Source organism: Pagrus major, chromosome 9 (genome assembly GCF_040436345.1).
Source record: "Pagrus major chromosome 9, Pma_NU_1.0".
In the NCBI taxonomy this organism is placed as follows: Eukaryota; Metazoa; Chordata; class Actinopteri; order Spariformes; family Sparidae; genus Pagrus; species Pagrus major.
Genome location: NC_133223.1, coordinates 15,009,061 through 15,027,684, shown reverse-complemented (window position 1 = coordinate 15,027,684; position 18,624 = coordinate 15,009,061). Strand labels below are relative to the sequence as shown.

General features: G+C 39.6%; 2 protein-coding genes across 2 annotated transcripts; one reads left to right on the top strand and one right to left on the bottom strand.

The window, feature by feature from the left end:
- The first annotated feature begins 2,397 nt into the window (after window positions 1-2,397).
- Window positions 2,398-8,459, top strand: LOC141002902 (Golgi pH regulator). The gene is made up of 14 exons (XM_073474322.1): window positions 2,398-2,644; window positions 3,737-3,796; window positions 3,978-4,081; window positions 4,169-4,275; window positions 4,394-4,495; window positions 4,766-4,886; window positions 5,015-5,095; window positions 5,176-5,285; window positions 5,411-5,499; window positions 6,611-6,703; window positions 6,851-6,946; window positions 7,311-7,400; window positions 7,483-7,548; window positions 7,729-8,459. The coding sequence occupies exons 1-14, from the start codon at window positions 2,603-2,605 to the stop codon at window positions 7,933-7,935; spliced, it is 1,368 nt and encodes a 455-aa protein (XP_073330423.1). The 5' UTR covers window positions 2,398-2,602; the 3' UTR covers window positions 7,936-8,459.
- A 735-nt stretch (window positions 8,460-9,194) lies between these two features.
- pdzk1 (PDZ domain containing 1) lies at window positions 9,195-18,236 on the bottom strand. Its single transcript, XM_073473130.1, has 7 exons — window positions 18,030-18,236; window positions 13,966-14,179; window positions 13,197-13,529; window positions 11,965-12,161; window positions 11,662-11,886; window positions 11,215-11,583; window positions 9,195-9,260 (listed from the first exon to the last, which is right to left on the bottom strand). Exons 1-7 carry the CDS (start codon window positions 18,234-18,236, stop codon window positions 9,195-9,197), a joined length of 1,611 nt encoding a protein of 536 aa, XP_073329231.1.
- Between the last annotated feature and the right edge of the window lie 388 nt (window positions 18,237-18,624).

The window sequence follows — 18,624 nt, the reverse complement described above, 5'->3', positions numbered from 1 at the left end:
GAGATTTAATGAGGTATTGTACAACTATACCATAGGGTTAGGACTAAACCAGTGTGGTAAAAGTACATTAAGTTCTTGTTACCATTACGTTTTACCTTTTCGTTATTATTATTTAGGGTTTTTTTGCCAAATATTATGTCTGACACACAGCCACAACTCATTTTCACTCACCACACAGTTTCACATCTAAACATGCTTTACTTTTTAAATTGTTGGCCTCCATTTGGCTGAGATGGCCTCAGGGGCGGAGCTAGAGAGGTGGCCGGGGAACTTGATTGGACAGCTCAGGTGCCACCCCAGTTGATTGACAGGTCACTGCACGTCTCGTTGAAAGAAGCTCATTAGGGAAAGGCAAACGCGGGAGGCAGAATAAACGTCTTTCAAAACAGGGGTGGATCAAGAGGACCTACTTTAAATATATAATTCTGAAGTAAGTTTTAAAGTGATTTCCTGATGAGTAATTGACTGCACATTTAGAGAAGAGATTTTGTCCCCAATAGTTCAACTGTGCGAGTAGGCTAACCGTTAGCCTACTCGCACAGTAGGTTAGCTACATAGCACTAGATTAGGATAATGTGGGGAAACCACATCATAGTTAGTTTTTCGGTAAGGGTATTTAGAGACTTTAAATCAACTCAGTAAGCAAGAATTTCATACTAGAGCTCAAAATAAACTGTAATGAATGCTCAGAGATTATCTCAATGTCCATGTAGCTTGTTTGCTATTGTGAAGGTCTAAATTATAACAATCAATCAATAGAAACAACTAAATTGTATAATTTTGCCTCCAAATGGAGTGCTTATGAGCAGCCCTGGGTAAGGCAAGTATAATTGGTCCATGAGCTTCCAAAGGTCAGCCTGGGAAGGCTGCAAGCCTGCAGTAGCACTGGGAACCCAATAGATGGCAGCAGAGGTAGGCAGGGTCCTCTCTCCGTTTACATTGTCGGTGATGTGACAACATGGTGTCGATGTAAACAAAGGGAGCTCATAGCAATGCATGCAGCGGCTCGAAATGACCATGAAAAGGTAAGGAAACAATATTAGTTGCGTTTTTGTTTGGGGGCTAGGCTAAGCTATGCTTGGTATCAGTGGAGAGGGTAGCATCTCTAGTTTCAGAGGAGACCAAACATGAGTATTTAGAGACCGGACGCCGTGTACGATCCTGTTACATGCCGACTGTCATGTTATCGTAATATGATTTATGAGTGTTGTTGTGGTACTGTTAGGGACTTGTCTTTTAGAAACATTTGAAAAAATGGACCATCACAGCATTTTATTAACTTTGTACAGGCAGTTTAATTATGTCACCAATATTCCGGACCCCGGAATAACGGTGACACAGTATTTTCCTTTATTAGTATATGGACCCCCTGATAAAGCCTAGCCCACCCTCTGGCCACCCCTTGTATAAACGTCTAGTTCCGCCCCTGGTTTAAGCCAAGTCGAATCCCAAGTCAAGTCACTTTTTCTTCCCTGAGATACTGCAGTCTCCCCTGCAGTATGATCCCACCAAGATGCACCACAGAGCGCCACAGGAAATCATTCCTGCCTGTGGCCATCAAACTGTTCAACTCCTCACTCAATAGGTCAATAGGAGGACTCTGGACGCTTTGTTTCTCTCTCTCTCTCTTGCAATTTAAGACAAACAGTGTGCAATGGCAAATGTGTTTTCAACTTTGGCATTATTTATTGCTCTGTATATATGTATATTTATTCTAGCTGAGTGCACTTTTCATGTATTTTGTTTTGTTTTCGGTGTTCTTGTTTATATATAGATATTATTATTATCATTATTATTATTATTATTATTATTATTATTATCATTGTTTTCTGCATATTCTGAACTTTGAACTTTGAACTTTGAAAGCTGTAACGTGAGCAATTTCCCCTCGGGGATCAATAAAGTATTTCTGATTCTGATTCTGATTAATGGGTTAGCATTATTTCAAGGTCAGGATGTGGGAGAATGTAAAAAAAAGGCTGAGACAGTCTCAAATCTTGAAATTGATACTTTACTCATTTTGTCAAAGTCTTAAAAAATGAGTTTTCTGTCAAACTCATAAAAGTCTTCACATTAAACAATAGAAAACTGTATGTACCTGCAGTGGTAGTAGTAGTGCTGTGATGGGTAGCAGCAGTAAAAACTGTAGTTTGCTGTTTTGTCGCCCTCTGCGGGTAAATCTCGTATTTACAACGGCACTTCAAAAATCCTCACAGCTTTAAATAAAGCAACCGCGTTCAGTTCATGATTTACAATGAGTTTAGACATGTTTTACAATATTACGAAATATTTTAATCCTTAGCACGATCTTGTGATCTATTTGTAATTTTTTTTATGACACGTCACAGTTTTGCGACGGAAGTGTGTTTGTCGGACTCATCACGGTGACGTACACACAGGAGCGACCGTTGTAACTTGACAGTGAAGCAGCCATGAATCTACTCTGCTCCTAAAATGAGCTCGATAGCAACATAACACACATTTCAGACTTTTCAAACCTGATTATTTTTGCGTATCAGCATGAACTGAAACGGCCCTCGACCCCGCTGCACCTGTACAATCAGTTTTTTTGCGGACTAAAGGTTGTTTTACAGACACCATCATGTCGTTTCTGGTGGACTCAGTCATCATGTTCACCTCACAGGTAACTTGTTAATTGTCACAAACTCGACGAATAGCAGCGTCTGTGTCTTCATTGAACGAGAATACCCAGCGCATGTTGTAAGCAAATGTTATGTTCACTATTACCTACGCAGTTCTGTGTGATCTCCAACTAGTGTTGTTGCTGTAGTGCTTCCTGTAGAAGTGACATGGCTGAAGACGTCTTGAAAACAGTCAGCATGCTAAAACTGTCCACACAGTCAGCAGGACCCAGGGCTGCTCATTAGGGGGAGGAAGGAAACCCCCCCTTAAGCCCCCCTGTTCACCATAATATAAGCACTGATAACCAGTTTTATTTAAACAGAAAACTCACCATCACGTATTAAAACATAAAAAAAATAACATTTTATTTATTGTTCCTTCTGTAAAATGTAAGCTAGAATGAAAACCCCCTCTCAAAATGTTAATAGTAAACTGTGGGCAAACACTGTACTATGTCAGTGTAAATTTCCTTATGCGAGGACCCCAAAGAGGGTGCTGGCAAGAGATTTAAACCCAAATAATAATAATATAACCAATATGTTATAACCAACTTTATTCTGTCAGATTGGGAAACTGCTCTCGCCAGGCTCATGAGGGGACAACGATAGCCAGGAAGCTAACATAACAGTTACTGTTATTAGCCAAGAGGTAGGCCTAGCTAGCGCAAGTGAAGGAGCCACCAATACCTGTGAGAAAGAGGATTATTTTGATAATAGATAAGACTTACTGAATGTGTTTATGTAGGAAAGAGCACACACATGCATTGATATGAGCAAAGCAGATTTTGGTGAGGGGCCCATTCACTCAACTTTTTCAGGGGCGCAGCCATTTCTGTTGGCGGGCCTGCCTGAAGCTACTATATTTTAATTCAGGCAAAAAATGGCAAATCTTTATTCATAGACTTGACATGAGCTAATTCTCTTGTTTGATCCTTGGCTAATTTGTTTTTCAATTTACTCAAAATTGTTTGCTTGATGAAACACAGACTGAAAAAGTATCATTCTGCAAAGAGCCTTTAGTAAATGAAAAATGTGACGATGTCATTTTTCCCTTCTCTCCTTCTTCCAAATAATTCCCATGTAAACCAACACAGGTGCTGTTCTTTGGATTTGGCTGGTTATTCTTCATGCGGCAGCTGTTCAAAGATTATGAGGTAATGCATTCATTTATTATTGACCACGAGGATGGGTGTATTGACTAAAGGCCCAAATGTTAGAATGATCTCAATGAGAAAAACTCATGACAGTCTTCACCTGGTCATCACAAACAGAGCAGCAGCCTTCCATCAATCACAGATGGCCAACAGTCTTGAGTGTTTTTGTGTTTATTGACAGGTGCGACAGTACATCGTCCAGGTGGTTTTCTCCATCACATTTGCTTTTTCATGTACCATGTTTGAGCTCATCATCTTCGAGATTCTTGGTGCCTTAAGTAGTAGGTAAGTACATTTTATGTGGTATATAACTCTTTTTTTATTGTTACTTATTGCATGTGAAGAATTGTAACCCTTATGTCTTTGCAACAGTTCCAGGTATTTCCACTGGAAGTTGAATCTGTATGTGATACTGCTGGTTCTAATCTTCGTGGTGCCTTTCTACATTGGTTACTTTGTTGTCAGCAACATACGCCTGTGTGAGTATAGCTGATAAGCTGCCCACTGAAAATGACAGACACAAGTTAATGATGTTGTTTGTCAGATTTTATTTCACATGTCATATAACAGAAAGCTGTTTGCTTTGTGTCTGTGTAGTGCAGAGACAGAAGCTTCTGTTCGCTTGCATGGTCTGGTTCACCTTCATGTATTTCTTCTGGAAGTTGGGAGACCCATTCCCCATCCTGAGTCCAAAACATGGTGAGAAAGCAACCTTCTCCTCTGTAATTTATGACTGTGCATCAGAAAATGGCATTAGTTGTAACTAACTAACTAACTAACTGTATTGCAGCCTTTGAAACCAGGAAAAGATAACACTTACGCCATATCACAATATAACATTTTCCAAAATGTAAGATGACCTACATTTTCATATGACAATAATAATAGCCCGTTATCTGCACAGAGGTGTTGAAAAGCAAGCGAAACAACGCTGTGTTGGTTTTCACTCTGTTGTTGTCTTTTGTTCAGGCATCCTCTCCATCGAGCAGCTAATCAGTCGTGTTGGTGTGATTGGAGTCACACTCATGGCTCTGTTGTCTGGGTTTGGTGCCGTCAACTGTCCCTACACATACATGTCCTATTTCCTCAGGTAAGCTCAGCTGTGGGTTTATTCTTATTTTACCCTTAGCAGCTATATCACACAGTGTTAATCTGGGCCTCCTTATGCATCACACATTACTATCCTGAATCATGCTTCCTGCGTTGTTTTTTTCACAGAAATGTAACAGACAGCGACATTCTTGCTCTGGAGAGACGGCTGCTCCAGACTATGGACATGATTGTCAGCAAGAAGAAACGGTGAGTTAACAAAACATGATTTCATTTTTTCATAGATAAAATGAATTATTGTGCCACAACAAATTTTTCTGTGCGTCTAGAATTGCCATGACACGGAGGCAGATGTACCAGCGTGGGGAAGACCAGAACAAACAGACAGGATTCTGGGGCATGATCAAGAGTGTCACCTCCACACAAACAGGAAGCGAAAGTATCCTTTATACTTATATTGAAAAAGACTGAAAAAGGGCTTCATTTTTTTAGCTTTCCAGATACCTATGTACTAATTATCTGCAGTATTTGTAGCAGATATCAGCCTTAACTTCTTCCCTCCAGACCTCTCTCTGATCCAGCAGGAGGTCGATGCTCTGGAGGAGCTGAGTAGACAACTCTTTCTTGAGACCGTGGACCTGCAAGCCACCAAGGTAAGCACATGCACACAAACAGTGGACTCAAACAAAACGCCAAATGAATCACAATGTTGCTCTGTAACTGCTGAGTGTGTAAATAAGCAACAGTTTGCTAACTGGTTTGCCAAATCAAAAGGTAACAATATTCACATCTTGTGTTCACAACTTATTTCTGTGGTGCCCAAGTGCCCCAAAAACCTGTTTTTACAGGTTCACGCATGCTTAAAGTTTTGAATGTGTCTCGACTTGCACGGTTGATAGCTCTGACTATTTTATGACTCCTGTGAAGGCTCAGCTGAAGCCTAATCTCTGTGCTTTCTTTGACCATCAAGGTCTGTCCATCCCTCCTGATAATCATTCAACAAAGGCCCATCTCCCAAAACAAATTCTCACTTGCTGAATCTTATCAATCTGGAGCTTTATTACCTGTTAATCTGGGTACAGGTTAACATGCTTGTTTGTGTTTCCTTTCAATTGTTATGTGTGTGTGTGTGTGTGTGTGTGTGTGTGTCACTACCTCCGTTGATTATTACAGTGGGCAGTGTGGTCAGCGGTTCTGTCAAAGATTACAGAGCTGGTTAAAAGCAAACATCATGGAGGGAAACGAAAAGGACAATAAGCCAGAAGAGGCTAAAGAGCTCAGTAGAGCTTCCAACTAAAATGTCTTTCATTCTGGTACTATAAGGGACCCCTTTCACATCACACATGGTCATTTGATTAAATGGTAGTCAGTGATATTTATTAATGCTGGTTTAACCACACCAAACCCACTTAAATATAGCAGCCTCTAATTTGATACATTAACTCAAGTTTTTCCATGCATGTGCTTAACATAAACATCTGTAACATGCTACAGATCTATTTCTATTTAGAGGTCCAGTGTGTAAGATCTTCATGTTTTTAGTGGCCAGTCTGTTTAAGGGTGAAACAAGAGGGTTTCAGTTAGTTGCGATCTGTAACCTCACCACTAGATGCCACTAAATCCCACACACTGGGCCTTTAAATGCTTAGAATTTCTCCTACTGTAATTTGAGCCAGGTTTATTGCCTCTATATATCACCACATGCAGTGTTACATCACATGACCCCTTGCTAATTATTTACCATCTCTTCTTATCTTATCTTAGGAGCGAATTGAGTACTCAAAGACATTCCAGGGGAAATACTTCAACTTCCTCGGCTACTTCTTTTCCATCTATTGTGTTTGGAAAATCTTCATGGTGAGAACATCCACAGTTGTATTCTGCCATTGTGTCTTTCCCTCACACTAAGCCGTAGATACTGTGAGTGCTTCAGCCATGATACATCATTTTTGTGTTGTTTATTACAGATTAAATTTTAACTTAAAATCCCTCTTGTTTTGTCAGGCCACTATAAACATTGTGTTCGATCGAGTTGGAAAGACAGATCCAGTGACGAGGGGCATTGAAATTACAGTGAACTACTTGGGTATCCAGTTTGATGTAAGATCCACACACACACACACACACACACACACACACACACACACACACACACACACACAGGCACACACCTGCAGAAACAGTCACATGTCATGCTGCATGGCCTCCTGTAAAGATAATCGCTGGCCCATTATCATCTCTCTGCCTGCTTTCTCAGCAGTGAAGCTGGTCATGATTGCTTTTAATCTTTTCACCACGTAGACGGTTATTTGATTGAGTTCACATAGCTCACACTCACAGAGGATGGCATCATGTTAAAATTTTAATGAATAAATGATGAATGCAGATTAAAAGCTATCAGCCTCTGTTTCTTTTCATTGCTTTGTTTTTCATATTTTTTTTGTTCTCTTTTTTCCCCCCTCAGGTAAAATTTTGGTCCCAACACATCTCTTTCATCTTGGTGGGAATCATAATCGTTACATCCATCCGTGGCTTACTCATCACCCTCACAAAGGTAAAAGTATCACATGATGCACAGTGAAATGGCTACAAATCAGAGATCATTTTTTTTGAGTGGTACGTCTGTTTGTTTTTAGTTCTTCTACGCAATATCAAGCAGCAAGTCCTCCAATGTCATCGTGCTTGTCCTCGCTCAGATCATGGTGAGTGTGTTGCACTCACTTTTTTGTTTAAACGTTGTATTATATTATTCTATATTCATTCATTTATTTAAGCATTTTATTCATGTTTTTATATGTTTATGTATATATTTAGTTTTGGCCCTTAAAAGCCTCCATTACAAACAGATGAAGCAAAACTTTCTCTCTCTCTTTGTGTCTCAGGGGATGTATTTTGTATCATCTGTACTGCTGATGCGTATGAGCATGCCGCTGGAGTATCGCTCCATCGTGACAGAGGTGCTGGGAGAACTGCAGTTCAACTTCTACCACCGCTGGTTTGACGTCATCTTCCTGGTCAGCGCCCTGTCCAGCATCCTCTTCCTGTATCTCGCCCACAAGCAGGCGCCAGAGAAACACATGACCCTGTGATTCTCCACATGTCTACCCACATGGATGTGACTCCTGACCACTGGTGTGACTTTGACTCTGGATTTAAGAGATATCCAGAAATCGCTTTTTTTATATATAGGACATAATTCTATGGATTGCCTATTCCTGAATCAGGAATGGCTAATTGTTGGGTGCGAGTGATGGGGAACTATCGGAGCACATGAGGAAACAGCTTTGAAACTGGACTTCTCTTCAATCAAAATACTTACAGAACAAATATTATTATTAAGAATTAGATTTTACCCATAAATGCAACCACTTTTCTTTTCTCTGTGCTCTTAAATGTTTATTATTTTGGCCAAAATGATCTTTACTCTTTTGTCTGAACACACTGGAGCTGTTCTGTTCACAGCACATCCCTTCTTCTTTTTCACTGAGGTGTCAATGGACTTTATGAAGGAAAGATCACGGTGTCACACGTGATCTCCGTCCTGAAACGGCTGTTCTTTTTAATGAGACTTGTCATTTAATAGGGAACAAATACCCATAAAGATTTACTCGGATAGTACGTGTTCATTTATTTGTGTTCATGGGAGCTGTCATTCATTTACTTTCATTTCAGAAATGGGAACAACACTTAATTTTTTGAGCATTAAATAAAGGCAGCAGTCTTTGCAAAGAGAAAAAATACATGAAACTCTACATTTCATTGGCAACATTAACAGTCTTAGCTTAGGTTCTGCAGGCTCTAGCTTTTATGTTGAACACATTACATTGGTAATCTCAGGTTTTGGACAGATCATTGCAGAGGTTCATTCATGAGTAGATCTATTCTCACATTTTGTTCTCAGCACTTTTTTACATGGCACTGTTCAGCTATGATTGACATGGTGGCAGTGAATTTCAAAAGTCTTTCCTTTGGTCTGTTTTTTCCTCCATCTCTCTTTCTAATTGGATGTATGAAGTACTTACAGCTGATTGTTAAAAAAAAGGTGGATCAACATAAGGTGGGTGTAGGACAAATCAGGCAAGAGGTCCTTCAGTGCCTTCCTAGAGTCTCTCATCGACACTGTCTTCAGATGAAGATGATGAGGTCTAGAAGAAAGGGAAGATAAAATACACTGTGTCACAAATAACACTTCAAATAAAACTGATGGTACAATTATAAACTATTATTTCAGCTTTTGAGTTGAGGTTTAGATAAACTTGGATTATGGTTATACCTGACATATAGTGCAATTACTGTGTTGTATTCAACAGTGTGTAAATTATTATCCATTAAATTCAATTAATTTTATTCACACATTAATGGTGCGACACTTGTCAGATGCCTCCTTCTCCGCGGCAGCCTGTCTGTAGCCGTACTGAACATGGCAAAAAAAATAAAACAGCCAAAAATCATGTCGGCTACAGACCTTTTAATTGTGGGCAACACCAAGAGAATGTTTTACAACAATCATTCAATGTTTTATTCTGCTATGACCAATCTAAACTCAGGTTTAGTCTAATGTTTGAGACAAACCAGACAGGATTAGGGATGTAGGAGGAAAATGCTCTTAATTCTGGACTGTCTGTCTGAATTTTTCCACGTGGCCACCTATAAACAAGACTAAGGAGTGAGTTCGCATAAGGATTGTGCAACTTTTTTGGCTGCTCAACCTGCACCAATAAAACAAAAAGAAATCGTATGATTCTCAAAGCAGCGCAGAGGCTGAAATGCAGAGAAAATAGAATCTTGGCGCTGCAGTGTTATTTGCACTGATTTAGATAATATGTAAATAAAATAGATATTTAAGTTTGTTCTGATTGAAACAATGCTTAGTTCAATCAGAAAGACTAACCTATGTTCATCATTCATTCTCATTCCTCTCTCTCTCTTCCTGTTCTCCTGCTTTCTCGTATCTGCTGATTAGGGGTGTTGACTCTTCAGCCACGATCTCTATCAGCCGATCTTTGCTGTGGTCGTCTCTGTTGCCTCCGTCTGTCATTTCATTGTGTCTGTTATACTTTACCACATGGATAATTGCAGTAAGATGCAAAACAAGTGCAAATTGCATTTGGCTGCAAAAACGTATGGGTGTTTGCGCCATAATATCATTAACTCAATGTCTTTTGTCAATCAAGTCTTGAGAAATGGCAGTTGCAAGTGACGCGTAATTCATGGCACTTAAGCAAAGATGGGTGTAAATCTAAATGCTGACATCGGCAAACTAGCACGCTAATAACGACACTGCTAACATCCTGGTCTTTTCCAGATATAATGGTTACTGTTATTGCCATCTTAGTTTTTTGTGCTAGCATGCTAACATTTGCTATCTGGCACCAAACACAATTAGTACAGGCTGATGGGAATATCATTAGCTTTGGTCATAAACCAAAGCAGGCTACAGAACATGTTCAAATTTAGACCTGATGATGGGTCTAAGGTCACCTGAGTTCTCCAGTTAATTCTGAGAGGGACTTAAATGTCTCCAGGTATCCATTTTCCTCACTCATCACACTCAGGTGGGAAGCTTGAATGTTAGACTGCTTTTTCCAGGTTGCAGGTTATATGAAAGTAGAAAATCTGACAAATAGTTATCATTCGACCACTTTCATATTGATCAGCAACTGTAAAGACGATGTATTGTGAAAATCCGGAGGGACACTGACCCATTTTTCAAACAACATTTTCAAAAATTAAAACCACTTCCTTTAGACTAGCTAACAATACTGTTTGATAGTTACACGGTACAATAGCAAAGGGACGGCATAAATTCTAACCCTAACACTAACCAAATCTTGGACGCAAGCCTAGAAGACAAACACACTGGATGAAATCAAAACAGTAATGTTTGCTAGTCAGTGGCTGATTGCTAACTTTAGCTAATGTGTTATCAAATACATTGTTTTACCTTTAAATAAGGCCCCATGTCCCTTCAAATTTTCACTGTCCATTATCTTTTCAGTTTGTGATCATCTGGTAAGTAGTAAATTAATGACAATGTGTCCCTCCCTTTAGACGACTTGCAAACCTGGAGCACAGCAGTATAACATTATCCCAGCATTCGAGCCTCCCACCCTGAGCATGATGTCAAAGATAAATGGTGGCTGTGTGAATGTGTTCAACGGAGTCCACTTTGTTGCACCGCCATGTTTCTACAGTAGCCCAGAACGGACAAACCAAACACCGACTCCAGAGAGAGCTTTTTGAGTTTTTGCTGTTTTTCGTGGCCACTGAAGAGGAAGGCGAGGCGATTTTGTTGGTTGCAATCTGCAACCTCACCACTAGATGCCACTAAATCCTACACACATAAGTATCACCTGAGGACCACTCACCCTCTCTCTCGCTGGTTCAGTGGGGGTTTCAGGTCTGGCCTCTTCATGTGTCTCCTCGTCGTTGTGTCCCTCCGCCTCATGTCTCTTCTCCTCGTGTCTCTCCTCCATGCTGGTCTCTGGCACGTTTGCAGAGTGGACCTGGGCATAAGATGTCTCCCCGAGGAGCTGGCGTGTGATGGTCACTCCTTTATCTGTGAAGTGGCTGTAGACTGACTTTTTGGCCACCAGCATCTCCAGGAAGCTACCACTTCTGTGGATTATTCCCACCACCTCCTCATGGCTGCTCCTCTCCACATTTACTCCGTTCACCTCCACCACGATGTCGTCATCCTCCAGACCTGCCCTGTCAGCCGCTCCACCGCTCACCACCTGAAACAAAGTCTGTCTCAACACATTTTGTTTTGAAATTATGATGTTTACACAGTGGGCATTGCCAGTAATCCTTACATCCTTGATGTACTGTCCACATATCCCCTGGATGCCATTTAGGTGAAAGCCGTAGCCAGCTGAGGTCTTCTCCATCTTACACAGTTTAGGCTTAAGCAACGCCCTCGTTTCCAGAGGAGGGGTGGAAGGTCGGACAGGGGCTGGTAAATTGATGGCCTCTGTGTAACTGGGTGGTGAGCAGGAATCCCTCATCTCCTCAAAGAAAAGCATTGGAGACACTTTCCCCTGTGAGGCACACAACAGTGACATTATAGAGATTGTCTGCAGTCTGTATTACAGTTAGTCACTGGCACCCTGACTCACCTGCTTATACATTTGCTCTGTTTCTTTGTCCACAACTACGAGGCAGCAGTGGCTGCCACCCTTCTTGATTCTGTCCACCACCTGCTCATGGCTGAAACTGTCCACCTCCTTCCCGTCAACAGCCACGAGTCTGTCCATTTCCTTCATACCTGCTCTTTCTGCTGGGCTGCCTCTGTCTACATCCTTGAAGAAGTGTCCTGCAGTTAATAAGCACACTGTCAAAACCAGCAATGGAATGTAACTAAGTACATTTACTTAAGTACTGTACTTAGGTACAGTTTTGAGGTACTTGCACTGTACTTAAGTATTTAAATTTTTTGCCACTTTAAACTTCCACTCCTCTACATTTTGGAGGCAAATATTGCACTTTTTACTCCACTGCATTTATGATACTTATGTTACTTTGCAGTTTACATTCAGCATCAGAGCCAAAGCAGAACATTTGGAAAGACAATTTATTATTATTATCTGCAATCAGATTTAAAAATAAAAACAAAAAAACAAGAAAACACTGATTCCAATAATCAAAAAAATGCTGAATATCAAACCAATAATTAGATGACTAACAAACAAAATCTTGACAAAATCAAGAAGAAATATAAAAAAAAGAGTAAATATTCTATTAAATTCGCCAAAAATAATATTTAAAATATTTGTCTTCATTAATTGAATTGTAAAATGTGCCTTCAATTCATATTTCTTATTATTGTATTTAATACGTTTTATTTTCCCATTTCTTTTAACAATTTATTCATTAATTTTGGAAATGTTTGTTTTTAATTTACTTATTTATTCACATATTTTTTTGTATTTTGTTGCAAAATGCAAAGGGAGAAGAATACAGGAATAAATACAGGAATAAATATGCAAATAACAGAATAAATATATTTAAAAATGAATTACTAAATAAATAAAATGAAAAATTAAATGGGGAAGCAGATAAATAGGGGAATTAATACAAAGGTAAATAAATACAGGAGGAATTAAAAACAGAAATATCAGTTTGTTTCATGTTTTACACATTAATATTAATGTTCAATATCATTTTTGGTACATTAAATAGCATACTGATGTACTTATTGAGACATTTATGTATTTGTCTATTTATTTTGGATTTTGGCATTATCAGTCCTCCATATCGCATATAGTCAAAACACAGACTCCTCTCTGCATTTGAATCTTCGTTAAAATACCTGTTATTTATAATATTAACATATTGATTTTGGCCTTGCCTGTTTGATTAGGCTCCTCCCTGAGCAGGAAGCCATAGCCATCCGATCCTTTGGTCATCTCGATGATGCGTGGCTGATGTGGGAGATACTTGGTTGTGGCTAACCACGCTCCAATCTTTATACCCTTGTTCTTGTAGTACTCATCCGTCTCCTCATCAACCAGCAGGAACATTATGCTGCTGCCTGCCTGCTTGAGCTTGTCCACCACCTGATCATGTGTAGAGTCTTCTACGTTCTCCCCGTTGAGCTCCAGCAGACGGTCGTCGAGTTTGACCCCCGCCCTGTGGGCCACGCCTCCTGGCATCACCTCTGCCATGAACAGACCTGACTGACCTGGAGAGGATGGAATAGAAGGTCGGAAAAAAGCAAAATTATTCATATAGAGAGATATTTTAGCTGAGATTGCTGAGACTATTTTTTGTCACCCATAATAAATCATGCACTAATACTTCATAGGTTAGTCAAAAGCCATCAGTAAGAACATCTTTTGGCTGCTGGATTGTGTAAATCTATTTGAAAGATCTTCCGGAAAATAGCTGAAGAGCAACCAAAATGAGTATGAGTAATTTTACATTTACATCTGTGAACGTGATTGATTATTATTGGGTTTTATCACTTTCTAATTACTAATAAAGGGTTTTTGCAATCCATCCATGCATCCATAAAGTCTGTAGTTGTAAGTGTCAGTCATTTGGTGTTCAAGACTAACTTAAACCCCCTCTTTTTGTAATAGTGTCCTGAATTGCCTCGTCCTGTCTGCCCAGCTCACCTTTGACCGAACGAAGAGAAAACCCATAGCCTGAGCTGGACTTCACCAAGTAGCACAGTTTGGGTTTCAGAGCATGTTTGGCCACACCATTAACAACAGGTTTGCTCTGAGGGTCGGACAGGTTCACTCCCTGTGCTTTGGCTTGTTTGTAGGAAGCTTCATCCAGGATGTGGAACGTGACTGATGCTCCACCGTTTCTCACAATGTCCACCACCTGTCCCGGGGGAAAAGAAACATAACAGGAGGTTTTTAGGAACGATGCCTACCACTGCATAAAGCTATCACTTTTTTGGAGCCCTAAAGCTACCAAATGTAGTAAAAGGTTAGCAGACAAGTCAAAAATATAGCAGAATATTTGATACATACACAAATGCATAATACTGTTTGTTGACTAATGAAATGTTTTCTTTAAACTCCAGTAAGTTGAAACAAGTCGATGTATATAGTACCATTGAGACACAAGTTGCTTTATGGGGCATAGAAATACATTAAGCAAATCTAAAAGACAGTAAAAACAAAAAGCAAAAATAAGCAGATACAGTCCTGCTCACCATTATTGGCACCCCTTCATTTTTTGCATAACCTCTACAGTATCGTCAGAAATAAATGGAAATGTACCAAATTTATATCATCAGGATCTTTTAATTGGAGGTCCAAAGTAATTTAACAAAGAAAATTGTTTTTTCAACTTACATATTGTAATTTCAAAGAAGAAACAGAAAAAACAGCATGTGCAGCAATAATGGCACCCCTCTTTAATATCTGGTTGCACACCCTTTGGCAGTGATGACAGCCTCCAAACGTTTCTTATACGCTTCTATAAGCTTCTTGCACTTCTCAGCTGGTATTTTCTCCCACTCTGTCTTTGCAAATTGTTCAAGCTCTTGAACGTTTGCAGGTTTCTTTTCCCCAATGGCAGATTTCAGCTCATACCAAAGATTTTCAATCGGATTGAGATCAGGACTCATGGCTGGCCATTTTAAAACAGTCCATTTTTTCCTTTTCAACCATTCCTGCGTGCTTTTGGATGTGTGCTTTGGGTCTTTGTCTTGCTGGAGGACCCATGATCTTCGACTCAAACCAAGTTTTCTTACACTGGGTAGGACATTTCGCTCTAAAATCTCTTGATAATTCTCTGATTTCATGATTCCTGTGATACGGTCAAGGCCTCCAGTACCAGATGCAGCGAAGCAGCCCCACAGCATTATGGATCCTCCACCATGCTTAACTGTTGGTAGGGTGTTCTTTTCCTTGTAGGCTTCATTGCGTCGTCTATAAAAAAAACTGTTTGTGTGCATTGCCAAAAAGCTCTATTTTTGTTTCATCTGTCCACAGAACATTTTCCCAGAAGGATTGTGGTTTGTCCAGGTACTCTTTGGCAAAGATTAGTTGTTCCTTTTTATGTCTTTTCCTCAGCGGTGATGTCTTCCTTGGCCTTCGCCCATGAAGCCCTGTTTGGTTTAGTGTGCGGCGTATGGTACTTGTTGAAACCATGACTCCAGACTGTTCCAGGTTGGCCTTCAGGTCTTTGGATGTTTGACGTGGTGTTTTTTCCACCATTCGCACCAACTTTCGAAGACTTCTCTCATCAATTTTTCTCTTCCCCCCACGCCCAGGGAGGTTCTTGACAGTTCCATGCTTGGCAAACTTCTTAATAACATTACGCACTGTTGAAACAGGGACACCAAGGTCTTTGGAGATGGCCTTATACCCTTTGGAGGTCTTGTGTTTGCCAATTATCACACTTCTGATGTCCTCAGACAGCTCCTTTGTCTTCACCATTGTGACAAAGGAACAGGGGATAACAGATGGCTTTTTAAAACAGGGAAGTCATCATTCATTGGCTAATTCATGTCACATGGGCACAGACAATTTATCATAGGTGATTTCTCATTTGTGAACACAATGTGTTTCCATACTGATTTACAGCAAAGGGTGCCAATACCAGTGACACAGCAAGCTTTAAGGTTTTCTATTTTTTCCTCCCATTGTTTATTGTTTTAAATTGTTGTTTATCATTTGCTCTTTTGTATCAAACACAAGTTCTCTATAGAAAAGAAATGTTTCACTTGATTCATTTTTTTCAGAAGATATTCCACATTATGTACTTAAACTTCATGGGTGCTAATAATGGTGAGCAGGACTGTAGTTAGGTCGGATTAAAGGAGACCTATTGTGCTTTTTCTTTTTTCCCTTTCCTTCAGTGTTATGTTCTTGTACATGTAAAAGATCTTGAAAGTTAAAAAGGTCAAAGTCCACACCAACAGAAGCTCCTCTTTCCCACAGAAAACACTGCTCCTGAAACCCCTCGTCAGTAGTCCCGCCTTTAATTCTGTGATTTTGTGACATCGCAGTACGTTATCATGTCACACATTTGCATAATTTGCCTTGCGGTTAGTTTGGCATGTAATAATTGATTTTACACAGCTGCTCTGTTGTTGTAAGCGGTGCTGGGTCAGGCATGTGTGAGCTGACCAATCAGAGCAGACTGTGTATTCCGGAGGTGTGGCCTTAAAGAGACAGGAGCTAAAACAGCTTTTCAGACAGAGGGGGAATACAGAGCTGCAGCACTGGACAATATAAGAACACTGATGTGTTATTGGAGAATTAGAGCGTGTAAACTTATTCTAGTAGTGACCCAAAATAATATTGTGAACCTGAAATGAGCATAATATGTTTCCTTTAAACAGAAGTTATATACCTATCTTTTTTGAAGCCCACAATAAAAACAAGATGTGGACTACTTCATTCCTGATATTCTGTAGATGGCGATATTCCCATAATTTATCCTCAGAACAGCCCAGCTTGCAATTTTTTTTTTCACGACACTCATCTTGATATCACGATTTAATTATTTCATTATCTCAAGATTACAATGCTCATTTTTCGGGTGATAACGAGTTATCACAAGATAATCGTGATGATCTTCTCGGAATGACGAGTGATCTTGTTATCAAAAGGCGATATCTTGAGATAACAAGTAATATAACAATTATATTTTGGATTCAGAAGAGTGGAGCATGACACACACTGCTGAAGTGAGTTTGGATTTGTGAATGATGAATTATGGACTTTGCCATTTGTTATCAGGTCCCCAGCGATTTGATTTGAGGGTAGTGACATTATAGTTAATTATTGTAAAGGAGAGGATTACATACAGTGGTGGAAGTGTTACTGTTCAGTAGGCTACAACCAAAAACATTATCATTGACATAGGGGAACTTTAAAGAAACTACCCACATTGATGAGTGTTTGAATGGTACAGTTAAGTATGTATAAATTACAGTCTGAAGCATTGATCAAAATGAACACTGCTATTTTCAGCTGAAATCAGTTGCTATAGTTGTCAAGATGTCATCTATGTGTAAACTTCAAACTTTACAAGTAATATGAAGAAACAACATTTTGTTTTCTCTTGATAACATTTATCTCTTTATCTCAAGATACCAAAGCTTTTTTTCCAGCGATAAAGACATAATCAACTCGTGACCACATTTAAAACTAGAATGGCACTCAGTAGAGCGCATACCTCCGCCAAGGCCCAACAGTCCTTCACCCAAGTTTCGTGGGGTCAGAATTTTTGTGTAATCCTGCTGACAAACCAGCCAACCAGTCAACACAACACAACCTCCATGAAAGGCGGGAAAATATAAGCACAGCTGTTCTTGGCTTCAGTATTAAGTGGTGTTGGTTAACTAACGTTGTTTCTTGCTAAAATAGTTTTGCTAGTTTTGGGAAAATATGGAACAAATGAATGATTAAATGTGTGCCAAATCTATTATTTTGATTCTATCAACTGATTGGTGGTAAAGGAAAAACAAACAAACAAGCAACTTGATGCTGTTTTTAACAACTGTTTGGAGAAGGAAAAGTGAAGTGTTACATTTCTTTTTACACTCCGCTTAATTGCTTATTTAACTGTAGTATTTATTGATGTATTCAGTTATATTTTTGACTTGTCTGATAACCTTTTACTCCAGTACATTTAGTCACTCCCGGGGCTCCATATCAGTCAAGGAGTTAGTATTGATTCAACACACTGCAGTAATTCCACATCAGCCTACCTCTGAATGGGGCAGTCCATCAACAAACGTTCCGTTGACCCGCAGGATGCGGTCTCCATCTTTCATGCCAGCCAGTTCAGCTGGACCTCCCATTTCCAGGCAGCGGATCAGGTGACCCTCCTCGCCCTGCTCCACCCTCAAGTAGAAGCCAAATGTATGACCCGTTCTCTTTGTTAGAGAAATCACCCTCGGCCTGTACGTAGCCATGTCCTAACATGGAGGAGAGGGTGAATACACAAATTATACGTGGCTCTTGGAATTTTTAATTGAAGTGAACACAAGTTGACCTCTGCAGTCAGTTTATAAACAATTAAAGTTCAAGTTACTTTATTAGTACCCAGAGGTAGATTTTGTTTGCTGTAGAGTCCTCATACACACACATATGGGAAAAACATAGAGGCACATATCAAACATCATCCAACTTAGGACAGTGGAAATTAAAAAATGGCAAATTAAAAAGTTCTTACAGGTCCAGATCATACTAAGATATTGAAGTGAACTAAAATACTAACAGTAAAAAGAAAATAAAACAAAATGAATCAGTAAAAATTGTTTAGGTTGTAAAAAACGTACATAATGGATAAAATATAAAAAA

Excerpts from the sequence above, each read along its gene's own strand:
- LOC141002902 (XM_073474322.1), top strand. The coding sequence starts at position 2,603 with ATGTCGTTTCTGGTGGACTCAGTCATCATGTTCACCTCACAG. Across the intron at positions 5,500-6,610 it reads TGGACCTGCAAGCCACCAAG|GAGCGAATTGAGTACTCAAA; the intron begins GTAAGCACATGC and ends ATCTTATCTTAG. Across the intron at positions 7,401-7,482 it reads TACTCATCACCCTCACAAAG|TTCTTCTACGCAATATCAAG; the intron begins GTAAAAGTATCA and ends GTTTGTTTTTAG.
- pdzk1 (XM_073473130.1), bottom strand. The coding sequence starts at position 18,236 with ATGGCTACGTACAGGCCGAGGGTGATTTCTCTAACAAAGAGAACGGGT. Across the intron at positions 14,180-18,029 it reads ATGGACTGCCCCATTCAGAG|GTGGTGGACATTGTGAGAAA; the intron begins GTAGGCTGATGT and ends CCCCCGGGACAG. Across the intron at positions 12,162-13,196 it reads GGAGGAGCCTAATCAAACAG|GACACTTCTTCAAGGATGTA; the intron begins GCAAGGCCAAAA and ends TATTAACTGCAG.